We start from the raw sequence: 12,611 nt of genomic DNA on the forward strand, positions 1-12,611 counted from the left end.
AGAGGAGGGCAGTCCGTGACTCTGACCTGCAGCAGTGATGCCAACCCACCAGTGAAGTCTTAAACGTGGTACATGAGCAATGGGACTGAAGTCATACAGACAGGAGAAGGAAGAGAACAGTACATAAGTGTCAGTCTGGGAGACATGATCCAGTACTACTGTATGGCTGAGAACAAGATATGAGCTCAGAACTCTACCCTCTTGGACATTAACATAGGTGTGTCTTCACAGTGTCTGTTTTGCTTTCTGTACTGGCTGTGGTGGGCACTGCCCTGGCTGCTAAAGCTTCAGTTCTCATCTACTGTACACTGAAGAGGAGAAGCAGGAAGTGATGTCAGAGAAGGAAGTGATGTTAGAATAGGAAGTGATGTCAGAGGAGTTAGTGCGGTCAGATGTGAGTGTGAGGACCAGAGCCTCTATTTATGAAACCCTTGACAACATCTTCGCAGACCCTGATGAGTATGACGGCATACAGCGTGACACCTACACAGGCCTTCAGAGAGATCAGAGTGACACCTACACAGGCCTTCAGAGAGATCATGGTGACACCTACACAGGCCTTCAGAGATCAGGGTGACACCTTTTCACATACAATGGCAATATGAATGTCCCTCAAACATTTTCTCAAACCCCTAACTTCGTACTTAAGTTCCCATATGACTTAGTTGTGTCAGGTAAATATCTAAGGCAATGAAATTGAATAAAATGTGTAATGCTATTTAATGTTATGTAAGAGATGTGACAATGTTATTGTTTTGTTATTGATCATGCTATTTCTGAAAGCTTGTTAAGTATTAACTAATAGTAATTCATCATTAGTCCATCCTTTTAGTGGATTCTTACTGTTAACACCTTTACAGGTGACTAACTATTAAACCTGTCAAGCAATAACTAATGCTGTAATGCCATATCTGGTTGGGGGTGGGGCTTTGTTGGAGCATAGGACTGAGAGTGGTAGAGGATTTGTTTTTTGTTTTCGCCCTTCGCCTGTAAAATACTGAAAAGCCAAATAGAAAAACCTTGATTAAAAAAGCATTAACTAATGGCGATTTATTTTGAATCCATCCTCTTTGTGGGGCCCTATAGTAAAAACTGTTAAGACTTCAACTAATGAATTGTGAATATGCCATGACAGCATGTCAATTACAACACACTGTAAGGCATTTGATTGGGCTTTGAACTGTGTTTTGAGTATATATATATAGATGTGTTCCTACGTGTACGCCTGTAGGACTCGTGGCAGGTATGGGTGATGTTAGCAGCCAGGTCCAGTTGGTGCTGCCTAGTCTCTGGACTGCCGTGTTCAGCCCCGATCCCGATCATCCCTCCAGAGAAGCAGGCCAGGTGACCCATCCTGTGATCCAGGATACCCCCTCTCCACTCAGCCACGTAGATCAGCCCCCCAGGAGACCTCTGGACTAGGTTATTCTCTATGGCCTAAAGCAGTGTACAGTAGATGGGTATCATTAGTAAACCACATGTGAAGAGTTTCATTCCAAAACGCGATATATCCATTTTCAGAAATGTTGGTAAATTGATATTAGTAAAAAAAAAAATATTTTTCATCAAATGTCTTTGCCTCTTTTCACGATCTCTCTTCTCTTTTCCTGCTCTGTTCTATGGTTCTGTTCTTGTTCTCACGCTTCACCTATTGCTTTTCTGCTGTTATAGCATTATATGGCATAGCATGCAACCATTGACTGGCCATAGACTGGTATGTGTACCTCCAGTGCAGCATAGTACATTCTTTTGGCAACTTCATCTGTCCTGTCTGACATCAGGTAGGATTTTATTAGATACTCGTAGAAACTGTCACCAAGGGCCCCAATGGAGACATAATCTGAAAAAGATAAGCAATAACGCATGATCTGCCATGCCATGTACCACAAGTGGCTGTTCGCAGACAGGACAATAACATCAAAGAACAATGTATTCCTCTTAGTTTAATGAAGGACTGCAGTCACTCAATAGTCAGATGGTGACTTACGCTGTTCCCAATTCCCACTGACTGGGTTGAGAGCGTTTGGGTAGAGGCCACGTGGCTTGTCCAGCTGGTTCAGGTGTTTCCTAATATTCATAACCTGAGGGTGTAGAGAAGCAAGAGGGCGAGAGAGACAAAAAACAAGTTCATTTATTTAACAGTTGAGCTCAATATGGGGTATTCTTTCTAAGTACGTGTTATTTTCACATTACATCTGATTTTAAAGACTTGAAAACAAAAGCATTATATCTGAGGCTTGTGGAGTTACAGCACTCACCTTCTCGGTATAAATGGGATCATTGGTGAGTTCTGACAGATGAACAAACTCCAGATGCAGGGTTCCAAACTCTGCTAGAACACTGCTCCTCCCCAAATCCCCTCCGGACCACCTCTTGGAATCACTAAAACAGGAACAGACATGAGAGAGAAATGCTAGCCTGACAACTCACACTAAATTCTTCTGCTGCTTTGTCGTTTGCTACATACTTTAGTCTGAGACAGCCATCATTGAAGTCGTTTGTGGTGACGTGGAGCGATTGAATCGTCTCCAACCAATCAGAGTATCCAAGCCAATTACGATTATTCAAACTGCCCACGTGTGTTTTGGCTCTAGCCCAACCCATTCTGTTTCTGGACCAATCAGACAACCCCGAACTTGTTCACATTCGGTGAAGCGTCGGGGAGGTACTCAGATCCAGAACCATTCCGGAGAAGTCTGTGGGCACGGCGTAGTGTTTTGCTGGTGCAAGGAGTCTGGGTAACCAGGCAAGAGAAATGTAACATTTGAAACCTGCCTACTGTATTGTAGAAGTTGTACCAGCAATAACACAAATTATGCATTGGGCACATTCAGAATTTTATGAACACAATGATCCTACCAATTTGCAAGTTCTACATTTGTTGAAATGTGAGGGTGAAGTTGCTAATATTGTTCGGTTAGCTGAATTACAACTGGACATCCAGGAGTCTGTGTATTTTTTATATATAGGCCTAATAATAAAGAGGTCATTTAAACAGTAAAAATGAATTTCCTTTTAATGTGGCATGAACACAACCAGTCATGATATTTTCATCTGACTGTCAAACAAATCACTTCAAAAAAGGTAGGCATGTTTGTCTACTACAAAATAATTCCAGCATTCAAACTGCATGGCATTTGATGAATGGAAATAGACATCTGTTACAAAACACCAAAAAGTGTGTCTAATGTCATTCAGTGATTGCCATTGATTAGGCCTAAATTAATTGATGTGTCTTGCTGACAAATTTATATTTTTTGTATTTGGGACACCTGAAATGGGGCTGAAACTGTCCTGTGAAAAACGAGATGCTCACCCTAACACACACACTGTCAACTTACTAGACTAGGCTACAATGTGTATTACCATGAACCTCAAATACAGTGGGGCAAAAAAGTATTTAGTCAGCCACCAATTGTGCAAGTTCTCCCACTTAAAAATATGAGAGAGGCCTGTAATTTTCATCATAGGTACACTTCAACTAGGACAGACAAAATGAGGATTTTTTTTTTAGGGGATTTAACATCTCATTCAGGGGAGCTGAGCCCCCGACTCCCCCGTAATTCGCACCATGGTTAGCTGAATAACTTACATCCAACTCAAATTGGCTACGTAATATTTATGTACTAATGTATCATTTTCTCTGCTCTTCTGCAAAGGTGCTGGCTATCATGCTCTCTAATGCACATGGTGGAAATATCAGTGTCTTGCCCTAAAATGAGTAATTTCACAGGCTTATTATTTCAGTGTTTATTGGAGGTAGCTGTAGTCAGACAGAATTATATGCGGTAAGCTCTAACCAGCTTTGATCACACAGAATAATCATTTCTAACTGTGACAAGCCTTGATTGGCTAGGCGGATAAGTACTTGTTGTGACAGAAAAGCGTTGATTGGATAGAATTACCATTATAGGCTGAGACAATCTATAGTTGTGTCTTGGATATCCTTCTTTTTGTCCAGTTGTCAGCAAACAGCACAGTTCATGTCTGAAATATTATTTTGTCTTTCTGATAAAAGAACCTGGAGAATAATCATGATGACAAGAGTCTATTCTGCGATAGATTAGGAGCAGATCCTGACCTGTTAGTCTTTCTCTTCGACCCAGACCTGTTCCTCATTCCCTTCCATAATATTCTATATTTAGATCTGGAGGAGGAGGGGGATGTTGATCTTCCTCCACTCTGAGCCTCTGTCATTCCCAGACACCTGACACATCGATCCCACATATGCCTTTGACTGACAGCTGGGGAGAGGGAAGCTGACAGGCTGCCAGGAGCACCAGCTTAGCTTACCCTCCCTCTAATGGCCATGGCAGATTGCTTCACACTTCTCACTGTCTTCACACTTACTTTCCCTAGGGACTAGGAGGGAGAGCTGGGCCATCAGGCAAAACTGAATATAATGACTCTCACTTCTGCAGTGAAAATGCGTTTTGAGTAAAAATGAACAGGGTGGATTTCCTCTCTCGCTCCGATCCAAATGTCTTTTCCACTGTGATTTTAATAGTATTACCGGGATTAGATAAATCCAGAGTTCATCAAGTGTAATGCATGATGACACACTGCAACTAATTAGATCATGATATATAGTCCTGCAATCTATTTACAGTCCAAGAATTACGCTACCTACAACAGCATAGCTACAATGTGTCAGTTTATGTACATTGCTTCAGTGAAGACTACCCTGCTCCAGCAGAAGAGGTATTGTATACCAAACTAGGAAATGCTACCCACCTGGCCAGGTTGACAACTCCATGTGGTATGCCTGTGGGAGTGTTGAAGGCAGGTAACAGATTTTTCCCCAGCTCCACCACTTTCCTTTTAAACACCTGGAGAGACAAGAGAGCTGTTCAGTTCAGTCCAGTTAAGTCAGTTCAGTTAAGTCAGTTCAGTTAAGTCAGTTCAGTTAAGTCAGTTCAGTTTGGTTGAGACAGCTCAGTTGAGTTTGGTTCAGTTGAGTTCATCTAAAGTAGTAGATGAGTGACTTTATGGGACAGCTCAGGGCTTCATGCCCTCTTCTATCCCTCTTCTCAGTGTCTGTCTGGTTGCGGGTGGGGTTTGGCAAGGGACAAGGAAAGGGGAGGAGTGTTGTAGTCTTCGTTGTAGTTCACCTTTTGTAGACTGCATCTAGTTCAAGCTCTTCTATGCTGAAACCACATTGTCAGTGTATCACTTTTCAGGAAGTGTTAATAACAGCTGTGGCAAAGTTGTCCCATTTATCGTTTCCTGTCCTGCATGTCCCCAAAGGAAAGGTGCCTAATGACTCTCCTTGTTGTATCCAGCAGGGCTGCGACAATACCAGTATTACACACATTTTTACATAGCAAAAATACAAACACAAAGTCTTTGGTCCTTTAAAACCTGCTTTATGTCAAATATTGTGTTCTATAGCTTAGAAATAAATACAAGTGACTCTGGATGACAACATAATCGTGTTTGTTTTCAACATTAAATCCCTCTTTGTGTTTTGTTTCCATACCACAATACTAACAAATATCTCAATACTGGTAACATACCATGCCCTAATATCCAGGTGGACTACATAAGTATTATCTAATGATACACAACATGTATAAATCCACAGGCACAGCTTGACAAACTCACAAAACATGACATGCAGCTAAAAGAAAGAATTTCACCAAAGTTAAGCCAAAGAAGAGCTTGGGACACTGTGTGCCTGTAGCAGTGTTCCGTCTATCTGAAATGGTGCATTCTTTTAAAACAAATGACTGCCTCTGTTTGAGAAAAAAAGCAGCCAGCAACCACAAACAAGCAGTCTTGATTAACCCTCAATATAAAAGTCAGAGAAAACTCTCTGCAGGATTTAATGAAATTGGTACTGTGATGAGTATGTTATGTTTACTTTCATTTCTGAAAAGACTGTATCAAGATAATAATCCAGCTCTCTCTTTACAATTATTTAAGGCTTGAACAAGTGTCCTTGAAATTGCACAGCCTGTAATCACATCAAGAACTGAGAGCACAACCTTGTGAAGAAAAGTGCTCTGTCAGAGGAAGGTAATACTGGTAGTCATGTTGCCATGGTAATCTGAAAATATACTGTAATCTCACCCAGTGTAATTGATCACCATACAAGGAGAAAAACGGGCTGTTGGGAGTTGTCCATGGTGCCAAATGTCCTCCCAACTGTCATACCTGGGGCTGTGTGTTAAATGTCTCAGAGCAGGAGTGCTGCTCTAGGATCAGGTTCCCCCTGTCCATGTTATCGTAATCATTGTGATCTAAAAGGCTAAACGGATCCTAAATCAGCACTCCTACTCTGAGACACTTGATACATACAGCCCCAGATTTTAAGACACTGTTTAATTAGAGAAGGCACAACTGAGCCATGAAACGATATTCTTAATTACTTCATAGTCTGGTTCTTGATCCTGTTCCCAGCTGTGATAACTGACCATCCCCACAATGGATCAACTGCAATGGAATCATTCTACGACAGAGCCTGCTTAGTTCCGAAAAAGAATGCCTTGATTGTGGATAAATTCCAGAACTCAATCAACCTACATAATTTCAGTGGTGTGTGTGGTATTGATGGAATTCTCTAATCTGTCCATTATCGATGCATTATAGGATATATACGTTTTGACAACTGCACACATCAACCAGGATGTGATGGCGGTTCTCTTTGATTCTAGGTCATTTATTTGAACTGCCACATTATCAGGCAAGAGGATGTAGAGCTGTTTTCCGGAAGACAGATGTCTTTAGGCCTCATATAACGGTGGGAGACATTATAGCTGAGTAATACTGCTGTTAAGCAATGTAGAAATGTGATTAATAAACTATGATGGATGGATCTCACCTCCTCTCCTGTTAGGTAGTAGGCAGACAGCAGGCCACCCACGTAGCGGATATTCACTTCAAACAGAGACGCCTCTCCACCCTGTGGGGGAAAGAAAGAAAGATTGCTTTTCATTACAGACGATGGATACTTTCTATTGTGTCTGATGAGCTGTCGGAGGTTTGGTTCCAGGGTTATTTAATTAAGGATGTTTTTCATTTTCTTCTCAGTGGGCATAATCTCCCTGCCTGAACCATGATTGATATGCAGGTCCAACATTCTCAGAGTGACGTCCCTAGCGTCCTAGCGTGTCTTGCACGCTGTTCTGGATTAGATTTAAACAGCTGGATTAGATTTAAAGTGGCCTATGTATAGCCCCACTGACAACATTAATTATTTGTAATAAGGGAAAAATGACCCACTTACTACATTGAGGTTCAGGTTGTTCTCCACCCACTCCTTGGCCTCCTGGTACTCTTCACCAAGCCCCATAATGTAGAGGGTATCAAGAGAGTCCACGATAGAGGCACCTCTTAACCCACCTGTGACACCAACACACCAACACACAATGGACTGCACTGCAGACTAGAAACATGAACTGCTATGGACTGCACTGCAGAGACATTAACTGCAGACATTAGTTTGTAAACTTTCATGTAGGTAGAGTAAATCAAATCAAATCAAATTTTATTTGTCACATACACATGGTTAGCAGATGTTAATGCGAGTGTAGCGAAATGCTTGTGCTTCTAGTTCCGACAATGCAGTAATAACGAGCAAGTAATCTAACTAACAATTCCAAAAAAAACTACTGTCATACACAGTGTAAGGGGATAAAGAATATGTACATAAGGATATATGAATGAGTGATGGTACAGAGCAGCATAGGCAAGATACAGTAGATGATATCGAGTACAGTATATACATATGAGATAAGTATGTAAACCAAGTGGCATAGTTAAAGTGGCTAGTGATACATGTATTACATAAGGATGCAGTCGATGATATAGAGTACAGTATCAACGTATGCATATGAGATGAACAATGTAGGGTAAGTAACATTATATAAGGTAGCATTGTTTAAAGTGGCTAGTGATATATTTACATCATTTCCCATCAATTCCCATGATTAAAGTGGCTGGAGTAGAGTCAGTGTCATTGACAGTGTGTTGGCAGTAGCCACTCAATGTTAGTGGTGGCTGTTTAACAGTCTGATGGCCTTGAGATAGAAGCTGTTTTTCAGTCTCTCGGTCCCAGCTTTGATGCACCTGTACTGACCTCGCCTTCTGGATGGCAGCGGGGTGAACAGGCAGTGGCTCGGGTGGTTGATGTCCTTGATGATCTTTATGGCCTTCCTGTAGCATCGGGTGGTGTAGGTGTCCTGGAGGGCAGGTAGTTTGCCCCCGGTGATGCGTTGTGCAGACCTCACTACCCTCTGGAGAGCCTTACGGTTGAGGGCGGTGCAGTTGCCGTACCAGGCGGTGATACAGCCCGCCAGGATGCTCTCGATTGTGCATCTGTAGAAGTTTGTGAGTGCTTTTGGTGACAAGCCGAATTTCTTCAGCCTCCTGAGGTTGAAGAGGCGCTGCTGCGCCTTCCTCACGATGCTGTCTGTGTGAGTGGACCAATTCAGTTTGTCTGTGATGTGTATGCCGAGGAACTTAAAACTTGCTACCCTCTCCACTACTGTTCCATCGATGTGGATGGGGGGGTGTTCCCTCTGCTGTTTCCTGAAGTCCACAATCATCTCCTTAGTTTTGTTGACGTTGAGTGTGAGGTTATTTTCCTGACACCACACTCCGAGGGCCCTCACCTCCTCCCTGTAGGCCGTCTCGTCGTTGTTGGTGATCAAGCCTACCACTGTTGTGTCGTCCGCAAACTTGATGATTGAGTTGGAGGCGTGCATGGCCACGCAGTCGTGGGTGAACAGGGAGTACAGGAGAGGGCTCAGAACGCACCCTTGTGGGGCCCCAGTGTTGAGGATCAGCGGGGAGGAGATGTTGTTGCCTACCCTCACCACCTGGGGGCGGCCCGTCAGGAAGTCCAGTACCCAGTTGCACAGGGCGGGGTCGAGACCCAGGGTCTCGAGCTTGATGACGAGCTTGGAGGGTACTATGGTTTTGAATGCCGAGCTGTAGTCGATGAACAGCATTCTCACATAGGTATTCCTCTTGTCCAGATGGGTTAGGGCAGTGTGCAGTGTGGTTGAGATTGCATCGTCTGTGGACCTATTTGGGCGGTAAGCAAATTGGAGTGGGTCAAGGGTGTCAGGTAGGGTGGAGGTGATATGGTCCTTGACTAGTCTCTCAAAGCACTTCATGATGACGGATGTGAGTGCTACGGGCGGTAGTCGTTTAGCTCAGTTACCTTAGCTTTCTTGGGAACAGGAACAATGGTGGCCCTCTTGAAGCATGTGGGAACAGCAGACTGGTATAGGGATTGATTGAATATGTCCGTAAACACACCGGCCAGCTGGTCTGCGCATGCTCTGAGGGCGCGGCTGGGGATGCCGTCTGGGCCTGCAGCCTTGCGAGGGTTAACACGTTTGAATGTCTTACTCACTTCGGCTGCAGTGAAGGAGAGACCGCATGTTTCCGTTGCAGGCCGTGTCAGTGGCACTGTATTGTCCTCAAAGCGGGCAAAAAAGTTATTTAGTCTGCCTGGGAGCAAGACATCCTGGTCCGTGACTGGGCTGGGTTTCTTCCTGTAGTCCGTGATTGACTGTAGACCCTGCCACATACCTCTTGTGTCTGAGCCGTTGAATTGAGATTCTACTTTGTCTCTGTGCTGGCGCTTAGCTTGTTTGATAGCCTTGCGGAGGGAATAGCTGCACTGTTTGTATTCGGTCATGTTACCAGACACCTTGCCCTGATTAAAAGCAGTGGTTCGTGCCTTCAGTTTCACACGAATGCTGCCATCAATCCACGGTTTCTGGTTAGGGAATGTTTTAATCGTTGCTATGGGAACGACATCTTCAACGCACGTTCTAATGAACTCGCACACCGTATCAGCGTATTCGTCAATGTTGTTGTCTGACGCAATACGAAACATCTCCCAGTCCACGTGATGGAAGCAGTCTTGGAGTGTGGAGTCAGCTTGGTCGGACCAGCGTTGGACAGACCTCAGCGTGGGAGCTTCTTGTTTTAGTTTCTGTCTGTAGGCAGGGATCAACAAAATGGAGTCGTGGTCAGCTTTTCCGAAAGGGGGCGGGGCAGGGCCTTATATGCGTCACGGAAGTTAGAGTAACAATGATCCAGGGTCTTTCCACCCCTGGTTGCGCAATCGATATGCTGATAAAATTTAGGGAGTCTTGTTTTCAGATTAGCCTTGTTAAAATCCCCAGCTACAATGAATGCAGCCTCCGGATAAATCGTTTCCAGTTTGCAGAGAGTTAAATAAAGTTCGTTCAGAGCCATCAATGTGTCTGCTTGGGGGGATATATACGGCTGTGATTATAATCGAAGAGAATTCTCTTGGTAGATAATGCGGTCTACATTTGATTGTGAGGAATTCTAAATCAGGTGAACAGAAGGATTTGAGTTCCTGTATGTTTCTTTCATCACACCATGTCACGTTGGCCATAAGACATACGCCCCCGCCCGTCTTCTTACCAGAAAGATGTTTGTTTCTGTCGGCGCGATGCGTGGAGAAACCCGCTGGCTGCACCGCTTCGGATTGCGTCTCTCCAGTTAGCCATGTTTCCGTGAAGCAGAGAACGTTACAGTCTCTGATGTCCCTCTGGAATGCTACCCTTGCTCGGATTTCATCAACCTTGTTGTCAAGAGACTGGACATTGGCAAGAAGAATGCTAGGGAGTGGTGCACGATGTGCCCGTCTCCGGAGTCTGACCAGAAGACCGCTTCGTTTCCCTCTTTTTCTGAGTCGTTTTTTTTTGTTGGTCGCTGCATGTGATCCACTCGGTTACACTGGTTGTAAGGCAGAACACAGGATCCGCATCGCGAAAAACATATTCTTGGTCGTACTGATGGTGAGTTGACGCTGATCTTATATTCAGTAGTTCTTCTCGGCTGTATGTAAAGAAACCTAAGATGACCTGGGGTACTAGTGTAAGAAATAACACGTAAAAAAACAAAAAACTGCATAGTTTCCTAGGAACGCGAAGCGAGGCGGCCATCTCTGTCGGCGCCGGAAGTACTGTTCAGAAGCAGGGTACTGGTATGCCATATAGTACATCCAGGGAGCCATTTACTCACCAAATGTCCTGCCATCATTGCCATTCCTGGAGAGTGGTCGCAGCTCATTCTCCCCCCATGCGTAGCGCTTATAGTTGTCCCAAGCGAACTTCATCATCTGAAATAAAAATACATGTGGTAGAATCTCAGTGAAATAAGTATACTAGTTTTAGTGAATAACAAACAGATGACAACCTTTAATTAGCTTCAATATCAAAATTGAACAGCTCATTGCAGTGGTTTCATAATGTCCATGAAATGATATCATTGCAATAGGATGAGGTCATTCAAAGAATCACATTTCTGTGATCCGAGGGCTCCCTCTGGAACCCCCAGTGACATTAGTAACAACCAACACCCATTCATCTCCTCTCCTCAGATTAGAAGTTATCTTGAGGTAACTGTCGGTAACTGTGTGAGGGAAAGAAAAAGAGAACAAAAGAAAAAGGCTGTAGTTCTGTTGACACTGGCTCTGGCTTTTGTGGTGATAGGACAATGTGTGAGACAGGTGGAGAGAGCAGGGAGAGATGAACTTTGGAGAGTATGTGTTGCTTTATTCATCAAAACAGCAGTACCAGTGAGGAAGACAGACTGGCCTATTCATGATATTTCACCGGTAAAGCCTTGGGGTTGACCTTTGTAATCAAGATGACCTATTCTGGATGGGATCTTTGGCACCTCTGAATCATCTGCCTTCAATAAAGTATCAGACGGCCTTATTTCCCCTCCAGAGGTTTGGTAATGACACGGAGCATCCATTGACCAGAACATTAGGAAGAAAGAAAGATCTTGAATAAAAATTGAAGGGGTTTTAGTTTGACATTTAAGCTTGCTTGGCTTTGTTGCAGCCGTGTCAATGTCATTTTATACTTCCTCACAATGAATATCCAAATGAGGCCAAAGATAAGTCACATTCTCCGTGCCAAGAAATGAACAAGAACCCAAGTTAGACCAATATCTGGCAGTACAACTCTTAACTGATATGATACTGTAATAGCTTTCTGAAGTTTTGGGCCCCTATTTCTATGAAAGAAAGCTTCTGTTTGACTGTAAGTAGCCCTATTTATGAAAAACAGATCAAAAGAATAAAGGCTTCTGCTTCATTCCGGAGAATCGTGGCTGAATAGCAACATAGACCACTCAGTCTACAGTTGCTCTACAGTCATGGGCTTTGCAAATAGTTTGCCGGGTAAATAATATATCTCTATTCTCTGTTTGAATGAAAGAAGCTAGTGTACGTTGTGTGTGGGAATATTCACCCCCCTAGTTGCTGTGTGTGTGTGTGTGTGGCTTTGGAGACGTTTGTAATAAGTAGTGTCAGGTAAAGGCTAAGGTGAACAGCGGATGTGACTGTTGGGAGTCAGGAGAATCATCATGTTTGACAGTCAGGAGGAACCTGTGCCCCAGAATAAGGAGGTGCACTGTACGTTCTAAATGGCATCCTATCCCCTATATAGTGCACTACTACTCATAGGGCTCTGGTCAAAAGTAGTGAAATATGTAGGGAATAGGTTACCATTTGGGACAGAGACCCAGTGTCTGGACAACTGGAGCAGCCCTGCCAATCAAACAGCATTAGCTCAAGAGATCTGTACAGTAGGCTTTATGACCCCTGC

The 12,611-nt window shown here is 43.7% G+C and overlaps 1 protein-coding gene across 2 annotated transcripts in view; it reads right to left on the reverse strand.

The window, feature by feature from the left end:
- The window catches only part of LOC112229547 (mannosyl-oligosaccharide 1,2-alpha-mannosidase IA), a 28,233-nt gene that overhangs the window by 14,454 nt on the left and 1,168 nt on the right, over positions 1-12,611 (reverse strand). For both annotated transcript variants that reach the window (XR_006080569.1, XM_024395443.2), the window contains exons 2-9: positions 11,017-11,113; positions 7,229-7,344; positions 6,824-6,904; positions 4,735-4,829; positions 2,259-2,382; positions 1,988-2,081; positions 1,725-1,840; positions 1,218-1,437 (exon numbers count right to left, since the gene is read on the reverse strand). Coding sequence is in view for 1 of the 2 variants with exons in the window: in XM_024395443.2 (XP_024251211.1) it covers positions 1,218-1,437; positions 1,725-1,840; positions 1,988-2,081; positions 2,259-2,382; positions 4,735-4,829; positions 6,824-6,904; positions 7,229-7,344; positions 11,017-11,113 (943 nt within the window). In the remaining variant the exon portion in view is untranslated. The remainder of the gene's footprint in view (positions 1-1,217; positions 1,438-1,724; positions 1,841-1,987; positions 2,082-2,258; positions 2,383-4,734; positions 4,830-6,823; positions 6,905-7,228; positions 7,345-11,016; positions 11,114-12,611) is intronic.

The sequence above is a fragment of the Oncorhynchus tshawytscha genome, linkage group LG31 (genome assembly GCF_018296145.1).
Source record: "Oncorhynchus tshawytscha isolate Ot180627B linkage group LG31, Otsh_v2.0, whole genome shotgun sequence".
NCBI classification, from domain to species: Eukaryota; Metazoa; Chordata; class Actinopteri; order Salmoniformes; family Salmonidae; genus Oncorhynchus; species Oncorhynchus tshawytscha.